This window comes from Nicotiana tomentosiformis, chromosome 1, assembly GCF_000390325.3.
Source record: "Nicotiana tomentosiformis chromosome 1, ASM39032v3, whole genome shotgun sequence".
NCBI lineage: Eukaryota > Viridiplantae > Streptophyta > Magnoliopsida > Solanales > Solanaceae > Nicotiana > Nicotiana tomentosiformis.
Window position 1 is genome coordinate 40,406,348 of NC_090812.1, and position 15,350 is coordinate 40,421,697.

At 38.1% G+C, this 15,350-nt stretch overlaps 1 protein-coding gene across 1 annotated transcript; it reads right to left on the bottom strand.

Annotated features, from left to right (window-relative positions):
- Positions 1-2,341: 2,341 nt before the first annotated feature.
- On the bottom strand, positions 2,342-7,419 carry LOC104088014 (protein LNK4-like). The gene is made up of 6 exons (XM_009592616.4): positions 7,176-7,419; positions 5,790-6,148; positions 5,390-5,639; positions 3,832-3,951; positions 3,630-3,742; positions 2,342-3,160 (listed from the first exon to the last, which is right to left on the bottom strand). Exons 2-6 carry the CDS (start codon positions 6,137-6,139, stop codon positions 2,953-2,955), a joined length of 1,041 nt encoding a protein of 346 aa, XP_009590911.1. The 5' UTR covers positions 6,140-6,148; positions 7,176-7,419; the 3' UTR covers positions 2,342-2,952.
- Positions 7,420-15,350: the final 7,931 nt, after the last annotated feature.

Here is a 15,350-nt window from a genome sequence, read left to right on the forward strand (position 1 = left end):
GCGATTACACCAGAAGCTGAAATGCTTCAGCAATTCCTCCAACTCCCAATTCGATCTGTTAACCACCTGAGGTCCCCGGGACCTCAACCAAATATACCAACAAGTCCCAAAATATTATACGAACTTAGTCGAGTCTTCAAATTAAATCAAACAACACTAAAAACACGAATCACACATAGATTCAAGCCTAATGAATTTTGGAACTTCCAATTTCTACGACGACGCTGGAACCTATCAAATCACGTTCGATTGACCTCAAATTTTGCACACCAGTCATAAATGACATAAAAGATCTATTCAAATTTCCAGAATTGTATTCTAACCCCGATATCAAAAAGTCAACCCCCAGGTCAAATTTTTTAAAAATTCGGCTTTCGCCATTTCAAGCTTAATTCCACTACGGACCTCCAAATAATTTTCGAACACGCTCCTAAGTCCAAAATCACCATACGAAGCTATTGACATCATCAAAATTCCATTCCTCGGTCGTTTTTCTCAAAAGTCAAACTCCGGTCAACTCTTTTCATTTAAACCTCAAAAATGATAATTGTTCTTTTAATTTAATTCTGAATCTTCCGAAAATCAAAATCGACCACACCCTCGGGTCATAATATGTATTACGAAGCTGCTCGAAACCTTTAGTTGCTGAACGTGGCGTAAATTCTTAAAACGACAAGTGGGGTAGTTACATATAGCCGCTCTTAGAACATTCAAAAATGATTTCACTATCAAATTGCCAACTTATTGAATTTGATTCTATTACCTAAGATCGATCAATAATATCTTAGGAGAATAAATTATTTATAAAAAAAATTATTAATAACTTTAAATCTCAAGAATCTAGAAAAGTAGTCTTCAAATTAATATGTTCATCAATATGTGGATTTTTGCAAAAAGGAAACTCGCCAAATCGATATCTGAGTGGTTGCTTGTTCGTTTGGTAATTCAATTTATTTGTGTCATATATCGCTATCTGTCCTCAACCCACGTTTAACATTTATTTAACCTCGTACTTCATGAAAAAAGTAATTACTTGTACTAAATCCTCCAATAGATATCTTCTGCGTCCAAAATAAGGAGCAAATCCTGACGCATGATTTGGCATCACAATGAATAGGGAGAATCCGGGGCACCCAAAGTAGACAAGATGATCTGTCCCAGAGCCTAACCTAGGCCCGTTTTGCATTACAAAAAACTAATTAATTGTAATATCTTAGAGGTTTTTTTTTTTTTTTATGGGCGTGTCTGTTTCGCTTTAGGAGGTATCAGAGCAGAGTTTTGAGTTAAAACCTTTCGGGGGGGGGGGGGGAGGACAACACAGTTGAATATATATATATTCAACGAAGGCCATTAGCGAAATATTGTTCGCATTTTTTACCATTTAAAAATAAATGCCATATTGGATAAAATAGTTATTTAATTATTCTCCTAATATTTAAGATTTTGATATTAAACTTTTTCTTATTTGAACTATGTATGAACTCCTAATATTTAGGTATTTAATTTAAACTCAAATAACATTTTACCTATATATAATTCAATAATCATTAGAGAACTACAAAATAAAGAATCTGCATCGATTTCTGGCTCTGTAACCTAATTCATCAAACTAATGTTAATATAGTGTTTGTATAATAAACCTTCGGCAGTTACTCAAAAAATAAATAGATGAATAAGCCATCTCCATTTCAGACATAAAATAATACAAAAAAATAACTTATTTCAAAAATTAAACTCAAAACTGATTTTCCCAAAATCAAATTAAAATCAAAATTAATACTTATAAATGTGATGGAACTTTAGGACCTTCAATTTTAGGTAAAGAATGTTAAAGCCGATCTGTCCTTATAACTTATGATTTATTATGGCAACATTTGTTATTTTAGCAAAAAAATTATTTATCAAGATCCAATGAGTTAAATTAATATCCTTACCAAAATATTTTTAAATAAGCAAATTATTAATATAGAAAATATCCCAACCTCTTTATTTGAAATTTTTTAATATGTATTATTTGATAATTCTTTGAAACATCGTAATAAAAATATTTTTTAAATTTTATATTTACTAATCTGAATACACGCAAAGTCGTAAAGCGTGTAACTTAAAACTAGTATATATATATATATATATATATATATATATATATGCTAATGATGTGTTACGAGATCTAGTTGTCCAGATAATGACCAATTTTGCCACAGAACTTGAAATGCCTACAGCCCTAAACTGCCGCACAAGGACATAAGTTCGGTAGGCGCCACATTATAACTATATTGGAATTCATAAGTAGAGCAATAATATGGAGTTCTAAATATTCGAACCAAAAAAGATGAGGAAATTAACGATCAACCATATGTCCATACCATACTCAAACTTGCCTCAAGTCCCATGTTTACTCATATGAAGTGTCAAAATAACTATATATTACAACTCCTACCAAGAACTAAAACAACTGAAACTACGCAAATTGGAAGAAATTAGCAGTTTCCAACATTCAAAAAGAACACTGGAAAGTTTCTTCCTTAAGTAAGATGTCTGGAGCCTTAGAAAAAATAGGGGCCCCTTTAAAGCGTTTCGCCACTTACATAACTCCTGGTAAGTCCAAAGAAATGCCAGGATTCAACTGTTTTACCTATTTTCCTCTACACAAAACAGTATTCGTGAGTCTTGAGCTCTTGGAGCTGATAGTCCTCTGCCAACACTATCATATGAAAGAAATAACTGATCAGCTAGCAGACGCAAAAGTAGATGTATTTAGTCTCTACTCATGCCTACAATACAAGCTTTTGTCAAAACTTAGCCGGATCTGATCAGGCCAAATAACATAAGACGACCGTGCTGTAATATCTTTGAAGGAAGCATAAGCACTAGGATACAGAGTATCGCCAATCAACCCACTTCATTGTTCCACTTTCAAGAAAGGTTTGAGCAGAGTCAAGAATGCACCGTCTATCCGCTAAAGGTAGGCACATCACAACCCGAGGAACCTGAAATATGCCACAACATACCACCCGAATGCTGTCTTGTGTCGGTGGCTTCTGCCAAGTCCAAAGATGAACCTCCAGAAGCACCAAAATCTATGTTGCTGAACAATAGGTTGGCAACAGTTCTGTCAATTACATTCGTCTGCAATTCTGTTGTCTCTTCTTTGCTTAACCTGATTTTGTTTTTTCAATATGAGAAAAATGTTGACGATAATTCCAGGAATACAATACTGTCCAGTCTAGTTTTTATCTAAAGGCGACAAGAATTTCATGCTGCATTTACCCTTGGATTATTAAGGTGTGTATTTTCAGCTTCAAATGAACCTCTACAGTCACTTTTTCTTTTATTTCTCCGTTTCCAACGGCACTAGTGAGATCTTGAGCACAGAAAGTACATAAGTGATAAAACAATTAAGCTTTTACGATATTTTTAGCACATGAAGTACAAGAAATAATGAAGCTTTTATGAAGTCAAGGTATAATTTCCTCTAACGATCTCAACCAGGCAGAACAGATAAGAAACATATCCATCATAGTCTCTCTAATCATGAACCACAACATCATGTGTAACAACTCACTAACAAGCTCAAAGTTCTAATCTATTTTCAGTAATTAAAACAATTAATGAGCTTTTGCACTTACCCCCTAGAACTTTGATCTGACTGAACATTCCACCTCTGACATTCATCATGTTTTGAATTATCTGCAAGACGGTATAGAGAATCCCGGAAGCAGATTCTGGTTTCCTCAGTCAACTGGTAGTATCAAGATAAGCACAAATTCAGTAAGGTCATGTCGCTGCTAATATTATGGTGGTAAGCCCAAAACTTAAAGCCTTCATTACCTGAGCTGTGAGACTTTCAAGGTGCTGTAGGACAGATTGCTCCATGGATATTTCCTCGTCACTCACTCTACTATCTCCTCTATCATGCTCCAATTTCACAGCAACCTCTGCAGTTGGTGCCTAGAGCATAAAATTTAATGATTTAGGCTTCGGAACCCAGATCAACTAAGCAGCGCACTTAAACTAATTGGAATGAAAGTACCTCGACATAAATGAGAATAAACGTGTATGCACATGTTAATTTCTACTAATTACCATGAGATGAAGATCCAAAAATGTGTAAACAACTGCCTAGCGGCTTTATGATGTCTTCCCTTAAAACCAAAACTTAGAAACAAGAAGTTATCTCCCTCCATTTCTGCTCCTACACCTGACCTAGCCCTCACAACATAAAATAGGGAAAACAAAAACTTTGAAAAAAGAAGAAAACAAATCAAACGTATAAGACCATTTGAGTTCAATAACAGTTGTTGCTTGATCGTACTTAATTTGACTGTTCTATTACAGCACTGAAAGCAAAAGCTTAAAAAATCATCACTTGTTCACACTGACACAAAAAGATTTAGGCCCAAAAGCAAACCCTAAGATGAAAATTAATATGCTTAATTGAAATGTTTAAACTGGGAAGTGGCAACGCAAAGCACAAAAATCCAATTCATTAGCAACAGACAGCTCTTAAACTAACAAAGAAAGGATTCAGATTTGAAGACAAAGACAAAAACGATAATGAGATAGATGGATGCAACCCAACAACTTCCTATAGTTTTTCTTTTTTCCTTTATGAAATTCTCATCCTGAACCAACGCACTGGAAACGCTGAAATTATAACAGAACAACGCAACACTAGCCTGCCTTAAATATTTTAGGCCATGGCATCTGTCTCAAGTTGGTCACATTAGTTTCTGTGATAACAAATGATAGTTCAGTTAATACTTGAAACCAATTACCAGCAAATACGTTCAAAACGTTTTTCTGTTCAACATTATCCAAATATATATGTCACCCACAAGCATGAAGTTTGCTACACTAAGCCATCTTTATGCGGGGACGGACCTCCATAGGTCAGAAAGAGGGGAAGCTGCTCCAAGCTTAGTTCCCAGGAAAGAGAAAATTCAAATTTGTGTTCTTCTAGAGATTTTTAAGATGTTATGATTTTTTACCTTCAAATTTTAGTTCAACCCTCAAAAATCATGCAAGGTTCGCCCCTGCTTGAATGCTAGTCAAATATTCCCAATATTTCCCTCCACTGAAAAGCATGAGACGTAACCTGCTTTGTTCCCTGCATCTGCCTCAATGCAAAACTAAAAACTCCATGTGAGCCAAAGATACTTTTTCATGTAAGACATCACAACGAACTGAAGCTCACTATAAATACTTAGACCAATCAGATTATCGGCTGGTCCAGCTAGATAGTCATAGATCTCACATGACATAATTTAGATGCAGTGACGTCTTAAGTTCTTCTGGGGTTGATGATTCAACTCCAGCTTCAATATTGAATGGAGTTGCTACATGAAAATTCATGCCCTTCAGAAACAAAAATGAGCAAAAGCATCACCTTTTCCAGCAAATAAGAATTATTAACTTCTTGATGACTCTCCCAATCCATTGGCGAAGTAAAAGCATGTGCGGAGTAATATTTGGCACTCTCGGCACTACAAGCGTTGCTTGTAACGTGCTCTGGATTTGAATAATCATCTCCTGCTTGATTATCAGCCAGCAGCACGCTGCACTGTGAATTTGTTGATAAATCAGATGACTCATCAGAAGCATCCATTCTAGTTGGACATTCTTCGAGTAAGGAACTTCTGCACAATAGAGTATAAGAACATAATCAGTCATTCGAGAGAAATGAGAAATGAATATGTAAGCCTGCTATGGCATACCAACTACCCGGATTATCCCATCCAATTCAACATCTATAGACCGAAATAATTCAATAATAGTTAGAGATTTACAGGAACACATCATCCAACTGATCGATCGAGGCCAAGTTATCAAGATGAGATTCCAGCTGGTCAGGTGGATATGAGGACCATTGGTCCATATCACAGTATGAATCTTGGCTAGCCAAATTATCAAAATTCTCCTCGTGAATTCCCAAGTTTTTCAAGTCAACGCCGCTCCTGGTCACTTTACAATCTTCAGATCCAACGTATAACCTTATATTGTTCCTTTTCATTTCTGACTTGAAATTCCCAAATGGTGTTTCCCACTGTGACCAGCTGTCAGGAGATGGTGGAAAACCATCTTCTAAGCCTTTAGGAACAACAAGATCACCAACATCAACTCGAGAAAACCACTCCATAAGACCAACCTGGTAAAATAGCAATCAAATGTTAATATGCAGATTTTTGGAGCAACTACAAAGATTTGAGAAATCAAGATAGCACATCACTGAGAAAGCTTAATAACCCTCAAGCTTGATAAAAGTTACTCATCTCATAAGTGCAACTAAACACACAAAAGTCATTGAAATAAATCTTCAAGACACAAGACACACAAAAGTCATTGAAATAAATCTTAACACAGCTCAACACAAATATAATCAACTTATTTCCCGTACCTATTTGTCATTTCCCAATACACATATAGAGAGACTCTCATCTCAATTACCACCAACAACAATAACAACAAAAAACCAAGAGTAATCCCACAAGTGAGATCTGGGAGAGTAGTGTGTACTATGGCCTTACCCTACGAGAAGGTAGAGATGTTGTTTCCGGCAAACCCTCGGACACATAAAAACTCATCTCAATTACCAAAAAACAAAGCTCTCATCTCAGATTTCAATTACAAGTTATTGTAGATTATAAGACCTAGACCCCCATTCAAAGATACTAATCAGAAGAAAAGAAGTTTTAATAATAGAGACAGTTACACGGATGTTAGTAACATTTAACCAGCTTAGATTTCAGAAAAGAACAAAGATAATAATTTGCAAGAATTCGAACTGCTCATGAAGCTCTAATAACAGCAAAAGAGATGAAAGAAAACAGAATTGATCAACTTATTTCAACCATAAATTTTGATAGGACAAGCTTATAAGCAGATCAAAAGCCAAAGTCAAAGTCTTCTTGACAAAAAAAACTAAAAAAAATCTCAAATTTTATGAAGAAAATACAAACACAAAAACTGGACAAACTTTAAAAAAAACAGTAGCAGATGTACTTTGCAAATTTCTTCCATAAGTTCCATTTCTTTATCTGTAATTGAAATAACTACACCATAATTCACTAAAAACCTGCTCAAGAACCACCCTCAACAACACAACAAAGCATATTGACCTACTCAAACTGCAAATTCACGCAGTATAAACTTTGAAAACAACGAAAACAGCTTACCTTTTAGGAAATACAAGAAAAAATGAGGAAGAAAACTTTCCCAAAATAGCACAAGAAATGGAGGACAGCAATAGGCGAAGTAAAGATAGAATTCTGTTTGGCTTATGAGAGTAATGAAGAAACTGTTTTGGAAGGCAGTGACCTTTGGGTGTAATATATATTTTTCTGTATTCGCAATATTAGCAGCAATTCAGCAAACTTTAGGAAACAGAGGCGGTAATGGTATTGTAAATGTAAATTGCAATGGCTATAAATTTAATCGACGTTTTATATTGTTAAGAGTTATTTTACTTTATTTGTGTCCACGAAAATGAAAGCTTGTTTTACAGCGAAGAGTTGTAAGGACGAAAATAGCCTTCCAGAAGCATAAATTTCTCGAATCTAACATTCTAACTTCCTCGCATAGCCACACATCCCAACCTAAGAAAGTGGGTGTTAAAGGGCAAAATTGGAAGCACGTGACACGTGGACCAATCAGCTATCAGATTTAGATGGAAGAATATGAGCCTCAAATTGTAAAGCAAATGATTGTGAGCCACAAACCAAAGAGGCGTGGATTACGTTATTGGTTCCTTGGTTGCGTGGCCAAGGAAAAGAAGGCCCACGTAATCAATCGTGTACACGTGTCAACAAAATAGGAGCACAGCAGGAGTAGTTGGATTAATACAAGCTTGCCCAATCACGTGATGCTCAAAGGAGTGAAGTTAGAAGTTACGGCAAGCTAGTCAGAGAAATCTCTCCACTCTGTAAGAATACCTACATGTGCAGACATAACTACTACACCACCAATTATACCACCAGAATAATCGGACAAAAATAACTAAATAGATGTGAAAGAAATAACAACACACTCCTATAAGAAAATGTTATTCGACAAGCAGACAGTAAGCCAAACAGAGTACTACGATGAGGATCCCCCAAATCATCAAAGATGATATAATAACGACCCAATAAAATTTTACAAGTGGGGTCTAGGAATGGTAGTGTGTACGCAGACCTTACCCCTACTCCGAAGGAATAGAGTGGCTGTTTCCGAAAGACCCTCGGCTCAAGAAAACGGAAAATACGAGAAGAAAAGAGAAGGGACAATATATTTATGCCATCAAACAGAAACCAAATAAATAATATTAGCATCATAAGAACTAGAAAATAGTTGAAATACAATAACAAAACCAGAAAATAAGTCTGATAAAGGAAAAAATATTGAAGGCTCAATTGCCCTCTCACAAGAAGACAAAAAATGCTTATACCAACCATGGCGCTTCTCAGTAATCATAAAGGCTTTTGGTCGTAGAATGCCTCACCATTACCTTCGATCTAAACTGATTGACCTATGAAAACCATCCGAATAATTAATCTTGATTGACTTAGGATAGGACTTCTTCATTGTCAAATTTAGTCTAGAGAAAAATATGACTAAGGCACTACACCTAGGGCCATGGTTCGTCTATGGGAATTTCCTATCAGTACGTAAATGAGAACCAAAATTCGTCCCACGAGAAGCTACACTCTCTTCCACAACCATATGGACTCGCCTACCCCAACTACTAACAAAATTCTATGACAAAGAAATATTGGAAAAGGTTGGTAGAAAACTTGGCAAACTACTCAAAATCGATTCATGCACATCTTCCACGTTGAGAGAAAGATATGCACGCATCTGTATCCAAGTACCACTTGAAACCCCAGTTGAAACATCAGTAATCATTGGTGACCATAAGCAAGTAATGATTTATGAAGGTGAAGGTACGTTATGTACAACGTGTGGAAGAATTGGCCACACAACAAAAAATTACAATTTCAAAAATTTTCAACCATCGCCGTCACAAGAAGCCCCTGAAAATTCAGGAATGCACCCCAAGGAAGGAGAGAACGATGGATGGACGACAATCACTTTCCCTAGACGAAAGAAAATAAGCCAACAACTGATGAAGGGAGGGAACAATGGAAACGAAAACAACCAGCATCATATACAAAAATCACAAAAGATCCAAGTAAAAATGTTCGATGCAAACTCTAGTAAGTTTCTGGAAACCAAAACTTTTCAATATAATTCTAAGTCCAATAATATGTAGTCCAAAAATTACAATAGGCCCAGTGGGCCTGTGAATAAACAAAACCACATCCCCCACTCCCCTACAGCCCAACACACGAGGCCACAACCCAAGTACAACGCCAAACGCAAGGCGGGAATGAGGCCCTATGGAGCTGATATCGAAAAGTCAAGTGGGCCCGTTAATGATACCTACTAGGAGGCCCCTACCAATAGCCCAACCCCAACCATATACCCTGCTAAAGATGTGGCCTTGGGCCACCGCACCAATACCCAATCAACCACTGGGGTCCATACCTAATTAGAACTACCCAGCCCAAATAATTATCCCTACCTAAATACTTATGCGCCCCTTACTCCCCTCCCAGCGGAGTACTCTAATGGGAAAAACTCACAACACTCCATGAACATTCAAGTGCCTCACCTTAGAACCCACCCAATCTTAGGTGACATGTCACCTTCCGTCCACTCCAACAGATACCACATTAATTCTGAATCCATTGATCTTTCCACTGATCAAGATTTGACACCAAATGACGCCATTATGAGCCGGCTCGTTAACATAACCCTCGCTCTTACCCAAAGAGGTAAAACAAAAAAATACAAAAATAAAAAAACCCAACTGCCACCCACCATTGTGACGTCGCTTCCACTGTCACCGGACCACTCACCGGTATCGTGGTTGGAAGTGGTACTTCAAGGACAAGGCCTAGCCTACAATTTCACCCTGGGAAATCAACCAGTAACCATGATTGTCCAAAACCCTGCGCATCTGGCGAGGGTAACGGTGGAGTCCCTAAACAGGGCCTTGACAGCCTTTGGCCCAAGCCTGTGGCACGCGATGACAAGCAATGGCAACATGCAACCCAATCTGGACCCATCAATGATCAACACCCTCATCTCCTAAGCGTTCCAGTCAACCCCCTTATTCCCAGACCAGGGAATAGAGGACCCGGCAACGTCTCCAGTGTTTGTGGCTATCGATGCCAATCCCATCAAACTCCATCACCTTCTGCTCCAGTAGAGAAGAACCAGCCCCACCACTGGGAAATATTATAAGGGAGATCAACAAAACACTAGAGCTTCTGAAAAGGAAAAGCCCACCGGAAATAAAAGGAACAGCCTACGGGCCTCTACCCACAGACTATCTCCTACTCGACTCAGTCAGAGCAATCGATTTCAGTGTGGAGAGCAACGAGGTGCTTGTGTTGCTATGTCCCAAAGCCATGACCAAGTGTGGTCTGAGCCTGGTCTCTCACCACACCCAGGGTATGACCAAACCACTCCTCAATTTGACCCCAGTTCTAATCATGAAAAAAAGAAACCAAAAGAAACAGCGAGGTCTCCTCAGGGAATGGAGAAGCCTCACAAAAACCAGTCCCCCAACTGCCAACCACCCATGATGAACTATATCAAATGGAATGTTAGGGGTGAAAACAACATAGAGTTCAGGAGACACTGCCTCGACATGGTTCAGCTTCACAAGCCAACACTGTTGGTTCTGTTAGAAACTAAGATGGTTGACCATAAAAAACTAACTGAGGAACTACACTTTGATATGCTTATCCAGTCTCCGGCAATAGGGTTGTATGGTGGGATAGTTATGATGTGGAAGTAGGATTTCATCACTGTTGATGAGGTATCTACTACCCCTCAGGGAATCCATTCCATGGTGAAAGTACTCTCATCCCATGCCCCTTGGTTATTTTCAGCCATTTATGCTAGCAACATATTAACTGATAGGAAATTGTTATGGCCAAGTCTGGTTACTATCTCTAAAAGCAATACTGGGAACTGGTTAGTAGGCGAAAACTTTAATGAAGTCTTAAAAGCTAGGGATAAATTTGGGGGTAACCCCATTAACTCAAGTCATAGTAACCTATTTTGGAACTGCCTCAATGAATACAAGCTAGTTGACTTAGGTTACAAAGGCAAAAAATTCACCTGGACAAACAAAAGATACAAAAATAGGAGTAGTCTAATCTTAGAAAGGATAGATATGTGCTTTGCTAACGACTGTTGGATTTCTCAGTACCTTAAGGCTAGTGTTAATCATCTCCCTAGGACCCGTTCAGATCACTGCCCTGTTCAAATAATGCTAAAGGGGGATTCTTTCAATAATTCTAACAGACCCTTCAGGTTTTAATCAATGTGGACTAGCCACCCCTCCTTTCCTTGTATCATCAATGTGGCCTTCACTAATAACTCCCCTTAATCCAATCAACTGAGACCTTCAAAAGACTTGTGACCTAGTGGAACAGGCACACATTTGGTAATATCTTTCACAAAAAGAGAAGGATCCTGGCCAGAATTGTTGGGATCCAAAAATCACCAAAATACCAGTTCAATAGTTACTTGCTAAATCTGGAAAGTAACCTGACCAGAGAGCTTGACTCCATCCTCAAGAATGAGGAAGACTTCTCAAAACTCAAGTCAATGGTCAATTGGCTAACTGAAAGTGATGCCAACACTAGATTTTTTCACACTTCCACCCTCAATAGGAGAAGAAGGAACAAGATCATGTCCCTCAAAGAGGATAGTGGAAACTAGCTCTATGACCAAGGGGACATTAAGGCCTCTATAATGCACTTCTTCAGGAGCCTCTACACTTACTCTCACACACAAGCTCCCATTTCCACTACCAGTTATCTGGGCATGACACATATCCTCTCAGACTGTCAAAGAGACAGCTTGGATAGGCCCCTTGATGTTAGAGAAATCAAAATGGCCATCTTCTCCTTTAAACCTTTCAAGGAACCAGGCCCGGATGGGCTTCACCCATTTTTTTACCAAAGGTACTGGAGCATTGTGGGGAACTCAGTAGTTGACTTCTGCAAGTTATGCTTTGACACACACTCCATGGATGAGACCATGAATCAAACTCTCCTATGTCTCATTCCCAAGTGTCCCCAAACCATTATGCTCAAAAACTACGAACCAATAGAACTTTGTAACACCATCTACAAGACAATCACTAAGATCATTGTCAATAGGATCAAGCCCCTTCTATATGCTATAATTGGCCCTAGCCATGCTAGTTTTCTATCCAATAGAAGGTCATCTGATAATGCCATCATTGTCCAAGAATACATTACCCATTTTGAGAAAATTAAAGGGAACCAGGCTCATATGATTCTTAAAATTGACTTAGAGAAAGCTTTTGACAGGCTGGAATAGTCTTTCATTAGGGACACACTGCATGCCTTCAGCTTCCCTCCTGGGCTAACTAAGTTAACCATATCCTGCATTTGCTCATCAAACATCTCCATCCTAGTGAATGGGGGAAAAACAGACACCTTCAAGCCTTCTAGGGGCATCAGACAAGGGGACCCAATCTCCTCTTACTTGTTCATTTTGTGTATGTAGAGGCTCTCCAGGTCAATTGATAAAGTTGTCCAGGATAAATAATGGCTCCCTATAAGTGTATCAGTAGGTCTGGCCCAAAAATTTCTCACATCTTCTTTGTTGATGAGCTTACTCTCTTTGCAAAAGCAAACATTAGGAACTGCACCACAATCTATTCTTTCTTGCAGGCCTTCAATGAGGCTTCTGGCCAAAAAATCAATCTTACCAAGTCCATGGTTCTCTTCTCCTCTAACACAAAGCCTGACACAATGGAATGCCACACAAATACCCTGTCAATACAAGATACTACATCCTTTGGGAAATACCTAGGATTCCCTATGTTCCATAGAAGACCCACTAGAACTTACTTCCAATTCATACTAGATAATATGCAATCCAAACTGCTGGCTAGAAAATAAATTGTCCAAATATGACTGGAAGAACCATCTTTGCCAAGGCCTCCCTCAGTAGTATCCCAAGCCATGTTATGCAATACATCAAATTGCCCACCAAGACTACCAAACAAATTGATAGAATTCAGAGGAATTTTATCTGGAGCACAACTCCAAACAAGAAAAAAATGCACCTAGTTAGCTGGGACAAAGTCACTAGGCAGAAGTCTCATGGTGGGTTGGGTTTGCAGAAAGTTGAGCTAAAAAATAAAGCATCTCGTGCTGGGATGGCTTGGAGGATCTAGCATAACACCTCCAGCATATGGGCTAGAGTCCTGATCTCAAAGCAGTGTAACTGGAACCATACCCCCAAGAAGCCAAAATCTCTAATCTTGCAATATATCCTCAAAGGCTGGGATACATGCAACAAGGCCAGTAGATGGGTTGTCCACAAGGGAAGCATGGTGAGCTTCATCAATGATACATGGATCCCAAACCAACCAGCAATTAGGGACATGATTGAGGGCCATTTAACCCCTAATGACATAGCTACCAAAGTGGACACTGTCTACAATTCCAGGAACTAGGATATCTTATCCTCTCTATAGACAACCCTGAGAACATTACTAACTTGATCAAATCAACTTTCATCCCTAATAACTCTGCCAAGGAAGACATGCTAATATGGGAGTTGACTCCAAACGGGTCTTTCACCACCAAATCAGCCTATACCTTCCTTAGCAGCAATAAAGAGACTTTGTGGAAAAAGGGGGAAGGTAACTTCAATTGGATATAGAAGTTAAGAGTTCCCAACAAAATCAAAAACTTTATTTGGCTACTTGCCCAGGATTGGCTGCCTACTGGAGCCTTCCTGTTCAAAATTGGGGGTTAATTGCAACGCTCAATGCTGTTTTTGCTCAGCATGTCCTGAAATCAGTGACCACATATTCTTTAAAATCCCCAATGTAACCACTTCTGGCATGAAATACTAGCCAAGGGATCTACTGAAAGTCAACAATTGAATACCATATTCTCAGCTCAACTCTGGCCAATAACCTGGAACAAGCTAAAGAAGCTTTCTTTTAACAATATTATCGCATAGGAGGACATCCTTCCTTTTTGCTTCTGGCACATCTGGCTAGCAAGAAACCATAACCTTTTCAATAATAAAAGAGATAATATATCGGCAAATAACACCATCTCCAAAGCAACAACGTACTATATGTTGGAACAAAAAAGGTGCTATCAGGAGGCCATTCCATATCAGAGTTAAATGGGAACCCCCCAGGAGGGGGCACTATAAACTCAATATGGATGGCGCTGCCAATGAAAACCCAGGCACTGTGAAAATTGGTGGAGTATTCAGGAATCATGGTAGGGATTGGATTATGGGGTATGTGGAAAATATACCACATACCACCAACACCATGACAGAACTAGAATCACCACTAAAGGGCCTCCAAATAGCAATACAAAATGGCTGGATTCTACTAGACATAGCTACAGATTCGGCTGAAGTAATAAAAATGCTACTCACAGGCAATACAACTTACGATCCTATGATTTGTGAATGCAGGTTATTGATGCAAAGGATGGACAAGGTGATGGTGAGACACAACTACAGGGAACAGAATAGGATGGCCGATGCACTGGCAAAGGAGGCTCGGCAAAGGAGGCAGCAAATTCAAGTTTTTTTGGTAGAACTACCATGCTAGCAGTTCCTCCGATATTTGCAAATGATGTATTTTGTGCAGACATCCTAGGAACTGAAGTAGTTAGGAATTTTTGGGCATGTAACATCGATACAATTGAACATATATATATATATATATATATATATATATATATATATATATACTAGTATCTATGAATGTGCGTTGTACGTTAATAATGGCACGTGATGGTTTAAACATTTATTTATATTTATTTATATGAAGGAACAATAAAATTTAATTAATGAGAGAATTTTTATGTATAATAATACAACAATCATCTAAATGTCAAGAAATATTATTACATTAGCATAATACATGAATTTAAAATAAAAGGACATCATCAAAACTTACACAAATGATCAATTTTGTCATGTTAGTTAGATAATTATGTATTACTTCCTCTAGTCCACTTTAAGTGATTTTTTGATTGATTTCACGCATTAAAGAATTCACTTTTTAGCATTAATTGACCATATTAACCTTAAAGTGGACTGTAAGGATCGGAGTATAGTTTAAAAGTATTTAATGTGATGGTATCTTATCGAATACTTTTTATGGACGAAAATATATTTGTGTATGTTTCCTCTTAATGATTTGGTTGCTCTACCTTAACCAGAAGTCTTGTTGTCGATCTTGATATCTCTCTTGAAAGTGCAACATATAGTTGTTC